The sequence below is a fragment of the Lynx rufus genome, unplaced genomic scaffold (assembly GCF_022079265.1).
Source record: "Lynx rufus isolate CCGP_SWC_20201006 ecotype Redwood Valley unplaced genomic scaffold, mLynRuf1.p SCAF_3, whole genome shotgun sequence".
Taxonomy (NCBI): domain Eukaryota; kingdom Metazoa; phylum Chordata; class Mammalia; order Carnivora; family Felidae; genus Lynx; species Lynx rufus.
Genome location: NW_025814845.1, coordinates 121419395 through 121436736, shown reverse-complemented (window position 1 = coordinate 121436736; position 17342 = coordinate 121419395). Strand labels below are relative to the sequence as shown.

Genomic DNA, 17342 nt, shown 5'->3' with positions numbered 1-17342 from the left:
AAATTAAAAAAAAAAAAATAGCTTAATAGTCGGCTCCCAGTCCTTCCAGCCTCGGAGGACATCGCACGGCGCAGCAGCATGGTCCGTTCTGTGATGACCAGGTTGTGCAAAAACTACAGCACTAAGCTAGGCTCCGGTTCAGAATCCAGAGCTGAACCAATCCAGAAAAAGTCTCAGGCCTTCGTGCAGACGTACATGTATCAGTTTTCTGGGGCCTCCGTAACAGAGTATCGCAAACTGGATGGCTGGAACAACAGAAATTTATTGCCGCACTGTTCTGGAGGCCAGAAGTCCCAGATCACGGGGTAGGCCGGCAGAGACACAATGAAGACACAAGGAAGGGTCTGTTCCAGATGTCTGTCCCTGCTTGTGGTAGTTCCTTGGCTGTGAGAGGGTCACTCTAGTCTTCACATGGTATTCACGCCTGTAGGCGTGTCTGTCTTTGTGTCTGGATTTCCCCTTTTTATAAGGACACCAGTCATATTGGATGAGGGTCCACAATAATGACCTCATCTTAACTGGTTCATCTGTGAAGACCCTATTTCCAAATAAGGTCGCATTCACGGGTATTGGGGGTTGGACTCCAACATCTTTGGGTGGGGGACACAATTCAACCCATGACACCAGGTTTTCATCCTTAGTTTGCACAGTTTTATTAAGCTGGATGGGAGACAAAAAGCCACAAATTTAGAAAGAAGGAACTCCTGTCGGGTGTGTATGCTTTTGAAATCCCATCAAAATAAAACTTAAAATGCAGGAGTGCCTGGGTGGCTCAGTTGGCTGAGTATCTGACTCTGGATTTTGGCTCAGGTCATGACCCCAGGGTTGTCAAATGTATGAATGAGAAAGAAGAATGCGCTTAACAATCAGAAAGGCAGCACTTATCAGTACTGGAAATGAGAACGATTTTCAGAATTACAAATGACAATCCTATCATTTGGAGGGGTCCACCCTGAGCATGGAGCCTGGTTGAAATTCTCTCTTTCTCGCTCTGCCCCCTTCCCCTACTTGTGCTCTTTCTCTAAATAAAAAATTAATAATTAATTAAAATAAATAAATAAAGGGGTGCTTGGGTGGCTCCATTGGTTGAGCGTCTGACTCTTCATTGTGGCTCAGATCATGATCTCACAGTTCGTGAGTTTGAGCCCATATCAAGCTCTGTGCTGACAGTGTGGAGCCTGCTTCTGCTTGGGATTCTGTCTCTGTCTCCCACTGTCTCTGCCCCTCCTTTGTTTGCTCTCTGTCTCTCGAAAATAAACTTAAAAATAAGTAAATAAATAGAAATACCCCTACTTTAAAAATTTTTTTAAAAACAATGAAACTTAAAATATTGATTACTTGAAGTTACTGTACTTTTTGCTTACCTGGAAGATTACTTTTTGTCAAACAACTCGCACTCTATTAGATTTCCTGAAGGTTTGGGTTTGAACCTTGCTTTGTCACCCACTAAGTGGGTATATTGGGTAAGCCATTAACCTTTGGAGCCTTGGTTTCCTGGTCTGTAAAATGAAGAGACTATGGTCTACCACATGAAATCATGGGAAGAATTTGCTGATGAATACTGAAGCATCTAATAAAGTACCCGGTATATTTTTAGTGTTTTATGCATGATTGTTCATTCATTCAACAACTGTTTGTTGGGAGGCTGCTGTGTTCCAGGTCTTGTTCTAGAGTTCATTCATTCACTTAATGATGATTATGCCGTGATTTAGTAGAGCACTGGCCTTTGGAGTGAGACATCTGAGCTCAAGTCCTGTCTATGTTAGCAAATCAAGTATGGGACCACAGACTAATCACTGGCCCTTTCTAGGCCTCTGCCTAGAGACTAGCCATATGGACTAAATCTCCAAGGCTTTACCATCTCTAAAGTAAGTCAGACAACAAATTCAAAATCGGCAAATAGAGTTATAGTTCTTGGTCTCCTACAGATCCATTGTGCAGTGTGAGAAAGTTACCCTCTGTGATTTAGCTTTTCTGTCTGAAGTGCGGGTAATAGGATTAGTACTGTCTATTTTCCGATGGTAATGATCGTAACAATGATAGCCGCCCTTTTCTGAGCTCTTGACACTGTGCTAGATACTTTTCATACATCCTTGCTTCTCCAGAGCAGCTGGGAACACAGAGAATCGATGTTCCTCAGTGGTTTGTGAAGCACAGCCCTGCAGTATTTAGTAAGAACGAGTACAGCTCTAGGACAGAGTAGAATGTGGAATTCCCTTGAAATGTTAAGCAAAGAGTCCAAGAAATCTGGGACTTTCTGGAGGGGGCTTCAGCTGCGGCCCCAAGTTACCTTGGGATGCTGTGCTCGTTTCTTGGCCACTAGGGAGACTGGTGGAAAAGTTTGCAAAACACTCTCTTTTCCCTATTTCATGTTTGACTCACATCAGAAAAACAGGATTATCATTTGTAATTTTGAAAATTGTTCTCATTTCCAGTACTGATAAGTGCTGCCTTTCTGATTGTGAAGCGCATCCTCTTTCTCATTCATACATTTGACAGACAATAGCTGAACACCTGCTCCGGGCCATTCTAAGTGCTGAGCACATAGCAAAGAAAACGAAGTCCTCTCTCTCATGGAGCTTCTCTTCTAATAAACAGTGATGCTTTGAGGGGAGACCCGAGGAAGTAAAGGAGTCAGCCGTGTGGCTATTTGGGGGGAATTTTGCTCTTTATTATTTATTAGCAAGGCAGAGTAGTAGGGGATGAGGTCTGAAGGGTACAGATTATGGAGGCCCTGAGGGCAAGGGAAGGGTTTTGGATTTTATTCCGAGAAACATGAGAAGCCATTTTGGAGGCTTCTGGGATGGGGGTAATGGAGTGTGACATATATTTTTAAAAGCTTACTCCGGCTGCTGGCTGAGCACAGCGGGGCAAGAATCGGAAGTGAGGAGACCAGCTGGAAGACTACTGCCACAGTCCAGGCCAAGGACGGCAGTGTTGTATACCAGGGTGGAAATGGTAGACGTGGTAAAAAGTGGCAAGATTTGGGATGTATATGGAAGGTGGGACCAGTGGGATCTACAAATGAGTTCGATGAGGACTTGAGAGAAAGGGAAGCGTCAAGGCAAGCTGCGGGGGTTTTGGTCTAAGCAATCTTAGGGAGGAGTTGCCATTCATGTTGTGACGGGCAGTTTGATGGTCACCGGAAGGTCTGGCACCTTTATATGAAAATCCTGAAAGCAGCTCCCCTACCGTTTGCAGCTCCCTTTGCAGATAAAGAGCGGTGCGTTCCTTTGTGTTACCTTTGTTTTACTCGTGGACATCTGCAACTATAATTTAAAACCACTCCTGTGTGCACAATGTTCGTCTTGACCCAGAGGGCCTCTCCGTGCCATCTCAGTCTGCCGACTCTTATCCTCTCCAGACTTCCTCCCATTTCCCAGTGCCCTGGCAGCACCTCTTCCCCAGCTGGACTGGTGACAGGAGTCTGGTCGTCTTCTCCACCCTGGCCGTTTTAAATAACTAGCAGTTCTTAAATTTTCTCCCTGGCCATGCTGACAGCGGTTGGGTACCCTGGGCATCGGTGTTTTGATAACCGTGATCTCTGAGGCTTTGTTCCCCGGGGCCGATTGCCGGCCCATGCGTTTCACTCGCACTGTGGCCTCGGAACCCTGAACCCCAGAGTGCTTCCTCAGTGCCGGGCACACCTGGTGTGGGGCATGTGCTAAGGCGTTTAGGCTACAAAGGGACAGTGTAAAAATTGGCAGGTAAAACTGGCCTACATGAGGATATGTTTTATGCTTAAAATCATAAAATTGGTTCATAACAGCCTGATGTGCAGCATACTAAACCTTTATTAAACATTATAGGGGTCATCGTTTTTGTCTTCCTGGTGTCTCTTCCCTCTCCTTTCTTCTGTGACCCACATTAAGTCAATTGTAGAACCCCCGCCCTCTGGCTTCAGTGGTAAGTCTGGAGAAGGGAATAGGACCTCCAACAGGCTGATGAGAGGGGAAAGACCTTGCTCTGGTGGTAAGTCGTTGAGAGGGAAAACCCAGAACCTGTGTGGCCAATTGGCAGCCTCCAGGGAAAGGTGGCCTGAGAGGACAAGGCTAGCCTCTGAGAAGAGATGAGAAGCAGTGAGAGAGTACCCCGATAGTGCACTGCCCTCCTCTCAGATGCCAGCTCCCCTGTGCCCCTCTGTGTGTTTGGGTAAGGGACTGGGAATCGCACCTGTCACTTCTTGCGGTCCTGGTTGTCACTACAACCAGGTTGTGTCCCCTGGTTGTGCCCTGGTACCCCTACTAGGATCAGGGCATCCAGCAGGAATACAAAAATGACTCACCTGTGGCCCTGCCTCAGGCATTTATAATCTAATGGTTTGATTTCAAAACCAGTGGGTGTGGTAAGAAAATTGGTAAAATCTGCCCTTTCACAAATCAATAGATGGTCAGTTTTTAAAATGTGAAGAATGCAGAAAAAAAAAATTATTAGGTTTTAGTCACCTGAATGTTAGCAAACCCTCCTATACATGAATTTCTAGTGTCATCTGTTAAAATCATCTTCATTCCTTCAAGGTCCATTTCCAAAGCCATGTGCACCACTGGAATTAATTTATGCACAAACAACTCTTGCTCGGTTGCTCTGTGATAACACCGGGCTTTGTGCTTCGTATACTTGTGTAACCCTCACTCCCTGTCGACTGCAGCAGTTGGGCAAGACACTGTTGCGTCTTTGAAGCTCTCTGTTGCAGAGAACAGCTCCCTGAACATAGTAAATGCTCAGTAAATATTTGTTAAATTAAGTCACTCATCAGCATTGGTTTTGCTAATAACTCCTGTATACAGCTCCTTAAACCTTACAAACCACTTTTGTATAAAATTGCGTGGAAAAATTGGTTGTCTAATTAGATAATTGCAAGTGATTATTACTAATAGGGTGATATTACTAATAGAGATGTGTGACCTTAGCATTAAGTATAGGGGTGCCTGGGTGGCTCAGTCAGTTAAGCATCTGATTCTTGATTGCAGTTCGGGTCATGATCCCACGGTTCCTGAGTTCCATTCCCGTGTCAAGCCCCACGTCAAGCCCCAAGTAGGGCTCTGTGCTGCTGACTGTGCGGAGCCTGCTTGAGATTCTGTTTCTTTCCCTTTCTCTGCCCTCTCGTACTCTCCCTCTCTCTCTCTCAAGAATAAATAATCTTTTAAAAAATTAAGTGTAAATATTTAGCTATAAATGTATGCTAGCTGGAAAGGAAGAACACTGGGAAGATTTTTAGATGCAAATGAGCCAGAGGGTTAGTTAGTAGGTACTAGGTGAAGACACCTGCTGTCACAAGAAGAAGGTGTTGATACAGGAGGACTCACCATGAGTCCTAAGAGGTGAAACTTTGTTCTTTTCAAAACCTGCTGGTTAGATTCATTTGGAGCCACTGGTGGGATGAGTTGTGGGTAGATTAAGAAATGGGGCTTTTAGATCTCCATCTCCGCTTACTTTAACCACAGCCAAAAGGCATAAAAATTAATAGGTATCTCTTTCTCGCATTCTTTTTTCTCTTTTCGCTCCGTATCTTTCTGATCCAGGATCTTCTGAGTTGAGTATTTGTCCAATTAAATGCATCTGATTAAAACTGTCAAACTGAAAAGGAAGTGAGTTGGAAAAAAACGCAGCCAGAGTTGCAGATATCGAGTTACCGGTTTTCTGCTTGAGAACTGAATTATAAATAAATGTGTTAGGTAGTGGAATTTTGTTTTGTTTTCCCCAAAGGAGAAATATTCACCACATGGAAACAAAATTTATTCAGCATATTTTCGTTCCGTAATTGTACCACTTCTATTCTTAATTCTTTGAGTTGATGATTTAAAGTGAAAAACACAAAAACAGACTGTTGTGTAAAATTGACAGGAATGAGTGTGAACCTGGCTGTCAGAGACATAGGTTGTTGTAAAATTAGCAATGGAAATAGCTTCCTATTCTGGAGGTTAAAAATAATGTATTTACAAGGAAGTTATTTACATTGGCCGTTTAGAGGCTTCCCCTGGGAGCCTTAGTTAGGAAAGCTGTGAAATCCACAGTCCATGTGCTCAGGAAGCGTTTCCGGGACCGCAGCATGTGGGGTGCTCAGAGATTACGTGCCATGATTCTGTGCTCCTGACGGACAGGAAAATGAAGCTGTCTCGCTGCCCAGGGGCTTCTCGAATTGTGAAAGAGAGTCAAAAGTCAAGCCTGGCTTGTTGTAAAGTTTGTGGTGTCCAACAAGTTAATCCCCTAGATTGCCAGAATGCTTTGTTTTGAGCTTCTGCAATGAGAATCTTTTCTCATAATGTGGTGTGAAAGGTGCTACGGGCTCCTGCACACCCCGCCGAAGGGGAGCTCCCCGTAACTGGACCGATGCAGCCTTCAAGGACATCTCCTGGATGAATTCAGATGTGAAATACAGAGCAGCCCAGCAGGGGGAGGAGAATTAATATTTGTGGGAGAAAATCCTTGTTGCTGCTGTTTTGAGCTGAAAGCGTATTTGTTTGAGCCGCTTATGATTTTTCTCCAACCTCTGCAGGTCTCCACTTCTCTTGCCTTCATGTCTCTGAAAGCTTCCCCCACTTTCTGCTTGACCTCAGGTGATGCCAGAATAATTTCAGAAATGTTTCTTTTCGGGTTTCTGGTCTGGCTCCTCCTAGGCTATGTGCATTGAAATTATTTGGTGATTTATTACTTGACTAGTCTCAATTTTAGTAGCAGCATCTTCAGAAAAGTGATGAATAGAGTATTGCGAGTTAAAAAATACTGTACATATCCGAGTTTTCTTGCAGTCAGGAAGAGAGTGTATCTAGGTGGTCGCGTCCGCAAAGAACCGGGAATGGGTTGGTTGAGAAATATCCAGCTATTTTAGAGGCCGTAAAATGGTCCGTTTAAGAGATGCTTGGTTTGCTTGTTGGGCGCTTATGTTTTGGCAAGGTTGGGAACGTTTCTCTAAACGTAGATATCAACTGTTTGTATCATTCAAGAATGTTCGGATCTCCTGATCACTGCTTGGTAGGATTAGAGCCTGAATGGACAGCTTTAGTTTTGTTTTTGTTTTTTAATTTTTTTTTAAATGTTTTTATTTATTTTTGAAGGAGAGAGAGACCGAGCGTGAGCAGGGGAGGAGCAGAGAGAGAGAGGGAGACAAAGAATTTGAAGCAGGCTCCAGGCTCTGAGCTGTCAGCACAGAGCCCGATGTGGGGCTCAAACTCACAAACTGTGAGATCATGACCTAAGCCGAAGTCGGACGCTTAGCCGACTGAGCCACCCAGGCGCCCCAGGACAGCTTTAGTTTTTGATGCACTCACCAGCCTCAGCACATTTGGAGGGGGACTAGTCTTGCTCACTGAGGGTGTGGAGGGGGTAGGAAATTAAGCTATGCCTTTGGGGCTTTGCCAGTAGAAGTGCTGAATTCTAGAGGCGGTTGAATCAGCTTTTGATCACCAACAAAGAAGTTGCCTGGAAGGAATGGAGAGATTAGAATATGGGAATAATGGATACTTACCTCTGAATGGTTTATCCTAAGATAAGGAGTGAATACTGTCCTTATCTATGAGAATTCTCTTGCTGATTTCTGTTTCTAGAGCGTGGAGGCATGGATGACCAGGAGTAGGAGGGCAGCAGTTTCTGACAACTAGAAGTTGCCATTCAGAGGGCATCTGGCGGGCGGTGCATTGGGGCTTTGCAGAGAAGCACTGGGCCAGTTGTTGTGTGATTTGGGTTCTTGGTTCTGGCATTAACAGTAGGTAGCTATGTGCTTTTGATCCCACCAGGATATTCCCTGAGAATATTTAATAGTCTCAGTAAAATGACGAGCCGGGACATGTGGTTATGGATTTTTGTGGTTCTCAAAACCCTGCTTTCAGGCACCTTGTTAACTGACACCACATTGGTTCTGGACCAGTCTTGACTATCTGGAGCTACTCTAGTGTGACAAAAATATCATCTGAAAGTACTCACTTTTGAATCATTTGTTTTCCTACGTTCTTTCAGTGAGCGTCAATAAAGATCAGAGAAGAAATTCTTTGAGATACTCAACTGTTCTTATTGTAGTGATTCTTTTACTTCTCTTACTATTTACAGGATCGTTCCCATGTGATTTTTCTGAAGGATAAGATATTTAAACTGAAATCAAGAAAGGTGGCTTACCAAAGGAACACAAAATTAGCCCTCTTGTTGAAATGGATGTTGACTACTTGATGTTTGGTAAAAAAAAAAAAGCATCTCTTGGAGAAGCCAGTGGGGAGATGAGTAGTTTAGGGTCGTGCTGGTTTCAGCGAAGATGAAAAATGTTGAAATGGAGTGGGAAGAAGGAAATGTGGCAAATCACAAGGAACCAGACTGTTTTTAACAGAGAAAATTCAATTTTATCTGCCTTTTTTCAGCAAATTCCATTTGATATTTTACATTTTCTTGATAATTTAATAAAGAATCTCAGGAAGGAGTCATGGAACTTTAGCTTAGTGAAAGAGAATTTGTCATTTGTGACATTTTTTCTCTAAATAGCATGGGAAGATCAATGTATCAGCTTGTAGCTCATGCATTACTAGTTCAACTACTTCTATTCAGAAAAGAGACACCATATCATATAGCAAAACTTGGCACAATGGGAAATCTTAGCTCAATTCCTAAACATTCATTGAACTCTGCTGGGGTCTGGGCATCGTGTTAGGCACAATGGGGGATGTGTGGATGATGGAACATGATCCCTGCCTTCAAGAAACACCACCGCTTACTATTTAGACGATAAGTCTATAGTAGATAATTTAGAGTGATGTAAAATCAGTGTAAACAGAACATGGGAACGTTGGCTCTGCATTCAAAAGATGGACGGAACGTTGCTGCTTCTCACCGCTGGCAGTCACCTTGAGCTGAGCTACTGTCATCCCTCACCTGGGTTCCAGCCTCCTGGCTGGTCTCCCTGCTTCCACCCTGTGTCTGTAGCCTCTTTTCCACACAGCAGCCAGAACAGCCCTTTGGAAATGTAAGTCACATCAGGGGTGCCTGGGTGGCTCAGTTAGTTAAGTGTCTGACTTGAACCTACTTCATGATCTCGCCATTCCCAAGTTCGAGCCCCGCGTCGGGCTCTGTGCTGACAGCTCAGAGCCTGGAGCCTGCTTCAGATTCTGTGTCTCCCTCTCTCTGCCCCTTCCCGCCCCCCTCAAAAATAAATAAACATTTAAAAAATTAAAAAAAGAAAGAAAATGTAAGCCATATCATATCAAAGCCCTCTGGTAGTTCCCAATGTCGCCAGATGCAAAAGACCTTTCCACAGTTTACAGTGTTCTGCAGGTCTGCATAGCCTCACTGGTTCACAACACACACCCATCCTCGCTCTCTCCCCTCCCTCTCTTTCTCTGATGTTACTTCTCTGACTTCCTCTCCTTCTGCTCTGACCCCTACTCACCGCACTCTACCCACACTAGCCTCCTCGCTGGGCCACGGACACGTGTTTCCACATCAGGGCCTTTACAGTGACTCCCTCTGCATGGAACGCTCTCCCAGAGGGAGCTAAATGAACAACTGCTCATTTCTTTCAAGTCTTTGCTCAAATGTCACCACCTCAGTGAGGCCCCATATGCCCATCCTATTTAAGATTGCAACTTCCCTCCTACCTGTTATCCCCCCATCCTCCTTGTCCTGCTTTGTATCTTTTCCCATAGCACTTCCCAACCTCCGGCTTACTGTATGACTTACTAGTTTTTAAATTTTGTGTGCCATCTATCTTCCTCTCCTGGGATATGAAGCTCCACGAAGGCAGGATTTTCGTTCAGTGTGGTTCAGTCTGGTTCAGTCTAGAATGATCTAGAACAATGCCTGGCATGCCACAGATACTCCACAATTGTTTGTTGGATAAGTGAATGAATGAGAAAGGAGAGATTAATTCTGAGAGTTCTGGGGAGAATCACAAGGAAGAAACTTTTGAGCTGACAGGCGAAGGATAAATAGTCAGGTTTTCTGAGGAAAGACATTCCTGATGGAAGGAATATCTTGAGCAAAGGTAGAACAATGACAGAGCTCATGGGTGCTCTTGGAATGGCTGGGAGTCCCAACGGAGCGGTGCTTTGTGGGCAGTCAGTGTGGTAGTGGTGGAAAGAAAAATTAATGGACGGAAAATAAAGGAGACTCTTAGTGGAGTGAGGAGAGAAATTCTTAATCATTGCCTGTGATAAGATGGCAGGCATGTTGGTAATCGGAATCCAGGACTCTCAAAGAAGTAACATGCATAACATGGGAAATGCTGTCACTTTAAGAAATCAGTAATGTGAGCAGTGTTTGCGAATGAGATCTGATTTTTATATAGTTCTTGCCTGTTTGCAAATCACAGTCACATGCTTATGGTGATTTAAGCTTCATAACAATTGGATGCAGCTGTAATATCTAACAGGCAGGTAGTATTTACATCGTTGGATGAACTTTTCAAAAAAAGTCAGTTGCCTCTTCTATCAAACCAGCTAAGCGACTTGCCTGAGGTCGTGGAATCAGAAAGTGGGGAAGCGGCTTCCCACTGTCTTGTGCCTCACAGACAACATTTTCCCACCCTGCCAGGCTGCCTCTCTAATTCTGATGCGACACTAAAGATATCATGCCGGTTTCTTTTTTCTTTCTTTTTTTTTTTTTTTAACAAGGAAACGTGTTTCTTTCCATTTCCCCCACCACTGAGAATAGCAGTCTCTTCATGCAGTTACTTCTCTCCCAGATCCATTTTTCTCTCTCCCTCTTTTCCATTTCAATTTGTCTGGAATAATTATAGAAAGATGAATATGTTTCGTAGGTGGGTGTGTTTTTACCTTTGCCTGTTTAGTATTTTACCTTCTCTCAGAAGGCTTCTGCCAAGACTGTCTGACTCAGCACCTGACATTCTGGTAAGGTTGCTGCTGTCTCTCTTGTGGTTCTTGGGGCGAGGGGAAGAGGAAGCATGTCAACAACTCCGTTTGAATGTCTTCAGACTTGCTTGTTGCCCACTGGGGAGTAAACTTGATCTTCTTAATTCCCCCAGATGTTAGTAGGCTGGAAGAGGCGGAGGGAGAACTCAGTGAAGGAGAGCACTGGTATGGAAACTCTTCAGAGACTCCGTCAGAAGCATCCTATGGAGAAGTCCAGGAGAACTATAAGCTGTCTCTGGAGGACCGGATCCAAGAGCAGTCCACTTCCCCTGACACCTCCTTGGGAAGTGCCACTCCCAGCAGTCACACGTTGGAGCTGGTGGGACTTGACGGTGAGGTCCTGAGAGACTCACTGCAATGTCAAGATCACCTCTCCCCTGGCGTGTCTTCTTTGTGTGAGGATGACCCCCCAGGCTCCACTAAGCCCTTGAGCAGCAACCTGAGGCGGCTGCTGGAGGCTGGCTCCCTCAAACTCGATGCCACCGCCACGGCCAATGGCAGGGTGGAGTCCCCAGTGAACGTGGGCTCGAATCTCTCCTTTTCCCCGCCGTCCCACCATGCCCAGCAGCTCAGTGTTCTTGCCAGGAAGTTGGCTGAGAAGCAGGAACAGAATGACCAATACGCTCCAAGTAACCGTTTTATATGGAATCAAGGTAAGTGGTTGTCAAACTCAACCACCACCTGCGGCTTGTCTCCGGATTCAGCCATCCTCAAACTGAAAGCCGCAGCCAATGCCGTTCTGCAGGACAAATCTCTCACCAGGACTGAGGAGACCATGCGATTTGAGTCCTTTTCCTCCCCTTTTAGCTCCCAGTCTGCCAGTTCCACGCTGGCAGCCTTATCCAAGAAAGTCAGTGAGAGAAGCTTGACTCCCGGTCAGGAACACCCACCCCCGGCCAGCTCTTTCCTTTCCCTGGCTTCCATGACCTCCTCGGCGGCCCTTCTGAAAGAGGTAGCGGCAAGGGCTGCTGGGAGTCTTCTGGCTGAGAAATCATCACTGGTGCCTGAGGACCCTCTACCGCCACCGCCTTCAGAGAAGAAGCAAGAGAAAGTAACCCCACCACCCCCGCCACCCGCCTCCACCGCCTCCGCCACCACCACCACAGTCCTTGGAATTATTGTTACTCCCAGTTCCTAAGGGAAGAGTTTCTAAACCCTCCAGCTCAGGTATGGGGTCTTTTATTTCAATCATCGTGTACGTTTCTTTCTTTCTTTCCTTTTCTTTCCTTCTTTCTTTCTTTCTTTCTTTCGACCGTAAATTGCAATGTCTTCTTCATTGCTTTATTCGGAAGGGGTCCCCATCTGATCCGAGGCAGGAATAAGAAAGCAGGAGCACAAGAAAATACTTTAAGCAAGCAGCGTAGTATTCTTTCATGTATGTGTTACACAAAGACTTCACAAATAGCTTCATTTTTGAAAGGTAATGAATAATCTTGGAGACGTACAGTACTCCTCCCTTTCATATAAATGATCTTTTTTTTTTCTTCTTACCAAGTGCAGGCTAGGTCCATACAAGACATATTTAATGGGAGAAGATCAAAGCAGCTTTGTCATGGAGTGCATGGCATCACTGAACATAGGGGGATAAAAAAAACCCACAAAAACCCGCTGCTTTTGATACAGTGGACAAGGGAGAGCCCACCCTCCTGTTACCTCCCATCACAAATGGACTTCTGTATACAGTAACTACTCTGCCCTAATTTATCACACTGTATACTTTTATGTTAGCATTTTTATTATTTGTGTGTGTGTGTGTGTGTGTGTGTAATTTAAACCTTTCCCACTTACCCTGTTCTTCTGTAATTTCTTGCCATAGAAGAACCCTAAAGAATATTGTCATTCAGACATAATCAAAGCATTTCCTGCAGATGCTTTTTTTTTTTAAATTCAAATCCAATCAGATTCTGAAGGCATGTGCATGTGGAAAATTTGAATCATAAGTTTTTCTTGGGAGGACAGTGTTTCCAAAGGAGAAGTCGTTGTCTTGTGGAGCCCTGACATTCACAAGTGACTCGTCTGAGGGAGAAAGTTAGTCACTTGAGTTCTCACGGTGGAAGCATCCCATCTTGTGCTGGGTTGTTTTTAAATTGTGCGTATGGTAAATTCACGGTCCCGGGATGGAGGTATGGAGTCTCAGATGTCTCCCGAGGATATCCTGTCAGATTGGAACAGGAAGTAGACTATGTGTGCCCTCGTCAGTGTAAACACTGCTGTTGTGTATGTCTAGCCAGCTTTGATTATTTGCAGCCACATTGATGAATGGCAAATAATTGAATGGTCGCTGCTAACATTGGTTTGATGCACTTCAGACAAATTTCCATTTAAATTGCTGAGTGAGCTCTATGCGCTAGTTCTAATTGTTTTAAAACTTGTGTAAACAGCAGAATAGAACTAAGGAAATGGATACCTGGAACTTTTATGACTCTAAGTGATCCAAACCAGTCACTCCAGAGTTTCTGAAGGGTCCATAAAATCCTGAAATGTTTATCCATTCCGAGTTTCATTTCTCCTCACTTTTTACCTGCCATCTGGTGAAATGGCTAAAATTAGGAAACCAGGAGAAGAGCAAAGGGAGCTGGGTAATCTTGCAATGGAGAAAATCACCCCTCATTTATAGAAATTTCATTTAGGGGAGCAGCAGGAAGAAAGGCATGGCTGTATATAAAATGTAGTTTTACAGGGGCGCCTGGGTGGCTCAATCGGTTAAGCGTCCGACTTCAGCTCAGGTCATGATCTCATGGCTTGTAAGGCCCCATGTCGGGCTCTGTGCTGACGGGCTCGGAGGCTGGAGCCTGCTTCGGAATCTGTGTCTCCCTCTGTCTCCACCCCTCCCTTCGATTCTGTGTCTCCCTCTCTCTCACCCCCTCCCCCGCTTGCACTCTCTCTCTCAAAATAAATAAACATTAACAAAAATTTTTGAATGTAGTTTTATAAATATTCTCTGTATCTGGTTACTGAATGAATGCACTTACGGTATTTACACTACAAATTCATATGGACTTCAGTTACTTAGAAAAGCTTATATAAAATTAATAATAAATGTTAGTTGACTGAAGGCTCAGAAAGAGGTAACTGATAAAATTGTGTCTCCTGAAGGCACGTTGTGGCCGCTTTGTCATTGTAAAACGTCTTGAGTTAGCTAGCAACAGTGGTGAAGTATCATTTTTTTCACTCCAGGGCTTAGATGCATGTAAAGATGTGAAAGAGGTCATGAACTTCCAGTGCACGGTAGACTTTCTGCCTGTTTGGTTGTAGGATACATACCCAAAGGAAAAGATAGGTTCCCTTCATGGTTTAAATGCGTTTAATTCATGAAACCATCGCAACGAGCTTCTCAGCAGAATTTAACACGGAGATCTAGAAACAATCATTTTCTTTTCTTTTCTTATTACTGGATTTCTTCTATTGCTAAAACACTTACTCTTTTAATCAATGCATGTTCAAAATGACCAAACTGAGAGAGGAGAGAGAGGAAATTCTTGGATTGTGTCTCTGCAACCCCCTCCTGGTTGACTGGTACCCAAGTCCCCTGTTCTCCACGTGCCTCTGTGCACAAGCCGTGAGTTGGTGAAACAGTTCCATTGACGAGTAACCATAGGAAAAAATCACCCATTTTGTAAAACTCACACAAGAGGAAAGATTGCTGTGAAGACAAACACGAGGGCTCTTGAAATGGTCCCTTGAAAAATGTTCGGTGTGCCCATGTGGATGCATCCTAAATTCGAGTTCTGTTTCTTGCTCCCTGGGTTGCAAACAGGAGGAAGGGTGCCTGTGTGCCCCTCTCAGTTAAAGCGATGTCATCACTTCGCGGCATGCTAACTAGATTATGGGTTAAGGAGGAGCGGATAGACTATTTAATTCTGTTATTTACCTTCATATCACAGAGAGATGATTTGGTTGCTGTTACAGATTTTTTAATCTCAGAAGTGGAAAGAAAGATGGGTCTTTTTCCATCTAGTCCCCCACCCCTTCTAACACTCTGTATTGTGGGCTTCAGGGCGACCCGGGGCTAGATTCAGATGTAACTTGGCCATACCAAGAAAGCATTTAGGAGAATGTGGTGAGGGCTGTCACCCATGTTTCTAAGCATCTCTCATTATTATTTTTTTCCTTTAGCTTAGAAAGAAATCTTCATTTAATTCAAAATGAATAGTGTGGCTGGTTTCTTGCACCAAAGAAAGAAAATTATCTGTTGCCCAATAATTTAAATACCCAAACAATAACCCACAAAAAAAAAAAAATCCATAAAAATAACTACAGCACCATCCTGATTTCAATCAGGGCTCACGTTTTAAAGCTGTTTCCCAAAAATGTTGCAAAAAGGGCACATAAAGTTGATTCTAGAGTTACAAAGAGATATGTGCTAGAAAAGCCAATCCTGTATTGAGTAATTTAGACCCCAGCATTTCTTCGACCTTCTTTAGGTCAAGGGAAGTCCAAACCATGGGGGAAAAAAAAAGTGTCTTTTAGGTCTGACCTTATTCCTCTTTTTTGAACAGGATTCAGTTGTTGCCAGGTCATGGTGTATTTCATTCCTTAAAGAGTCCACCGCTCAGTAGCCTTTCCCCCCTGCTAGAGAGACGTGACACTTGAGGAGGGAGGTTTCTTTCATGTGACCCTATGCCCCAGCACATGCTGCACTGTTCCTCTGAAAAGAGACACGGGAGAGAGAAGATTATGTCCGTTTGCTCTCAAGATAAATGTCACACATTGACTCAATTCTCTTTGAAGCTACTGTTTGTTGCCTCTCAGAATAAAATAGATGCTTTTTATTTTAAAGACAAAGTTTCTTGTAAATGGCCAGCAAGAGTCCCAGGATGCCAGGCTCCCAGTTAAAAGAAATAACAAGGAGAGTTTCAGAGAGAGGGTCTCCAGAACATCTTATTTCACGGAGTAAAATTTAAATGTGCTGAGAAGCAAGCTGGTCTCCTACAACTGAAGGCTCAGAATATTTCCTGGGTCCATAGATAGAGGTTTTCTGGATCCTGTTTTCTTTCATATTTACGTGATGCTATTAAAATTATTGCAAAGGCATAGAAAGGCCAGAGTGTAAGGTAACCTCTTCCTCTACTCCCATTAGGACCATGGCTATTCTAACCCTAATCTGGCAATGATCACAAGGCAGGAACTTGTTTAGAAAATTCTCTTTTTAATCAAGATTCAGAACTATCTGTCACTGACCTCAATTATATTTCCTCAGTGATGTAAATATAGACTGCCTCTAGTCTATCCAGATATCTAAAACTTCTTAGTTTTATTGAATACTTCGCAATCATTAAAATATGCATTAATAATTATCAGTGTCAAAGACAACAGATAAACCCGGTGATATCCATTGCCAACATAGTTTTTTATACCCTGAAATAGCATTTGAGAGACATGTCCATGAAATCCTATGAAAATATATTAATTCCATGTATATTGTTAGGAAGGAGGATGGGTCATCCTACTCAGATGTGCAGTAAGTTAGGAGGCCTCAGTGGGGACAGCCCTGAGGGTCATGCATACCCAGGATCACCTGGCATCCTGAACCCCTTTGATGTGTATGGTAAGGTGCATATGGGAAGTATGCAGACACTACCTGCAAACTACTTGCACATTAGCTCCATTTTCTGCAAGTTGCCACATAAGATGTACCAAAAGAAAGTTTGATTTCAGCGCCTACGAAACAGTTACATTTGTTTTAAAATTCATTCCTTGAGGGGCGCCTGGGTGGCGCAGTCGGTTAAGCGTCCAACTTCAGCCAGGTCACGATCTCACGGTCCGTGAGTTCGAGCCCCGCGTCGGGCTCTGGGCTGATGGCTCAGAGCCTGGAGCCTGGAGCCTGTTTCCGATTCTGTGTCTCCCTCTCTCTCTGCCCCTCCCCCGTTCATGCTCTGTCTCTCTCTGTCCCAAAAATAAATGTTGAAAAAAAAAATTAAAAAAAAAAAATAAATAAAAAATAAAATTCATTCCTTGAGGGGCACCTGGGTGGCTCAGTTGGTTAAGCTTCCTGATTTTTGATTTCCACTCAGGTCACGATCTCACAGTTCAGGAGATCAAGCCCTCCATCAGGCTCTGTGCTGGTAGCATGGAGCCTGCTTGGGATTCTCTCTCTCCTTCTCTCTCCGCCCCTCCCCTGCTCCTGCTCACTCTCTCTTTCTCTCAAAATAAATAAATAAACACTAAAAAAAATTCCTACCTTAAGTTAAAGCACGTAAGTTAATAAAAACCTCCATGAATTCCACCCCCCCCCAATGAAGTGTTGTTGCTTTGTGGATTTATGTGTAGACAACTTGGTAGGTCACCAAATTGGAAGTGAAGATATTGGCTCTGATCTCAACACTGCCACTAACTAGCACAGGGATTATAAGCACACACCTCTGTTCAGCTTCCTCATCTATATAAACTGAGCTAGTTGGGAATTATCTCCAAGATACCTTCCTGTGTTAAAATGCCTTGCTTTTCCTTTTTTATTCTTTAACCCTATCGACTCAAAACAAATATAATTTTTTT

The 17342-nt window shown here is 43.9% G+C and overlaps 1 protein-coding gene across 1 annotated transcript in view; it reads left to right on the top strand.

Annotated features, from left to right (window-relative positions):
• Nucleotides 1-17342, top strand: part of ZNF827 (zinc finger protein 827) — a 172261-nt gene that overhangs the window by 21024 nt on the left and 133895 nt on the right. Inside the window, 2 exon segments of the mRNA XM_047091194.1 lie at nucleotides 10961-11919; nucleotides 11921-12014. Coding sequence (XP_046947150.1) covers nucleotides 10961-11919; nucleotides 11921-12014 — 1053 coding nt within the window.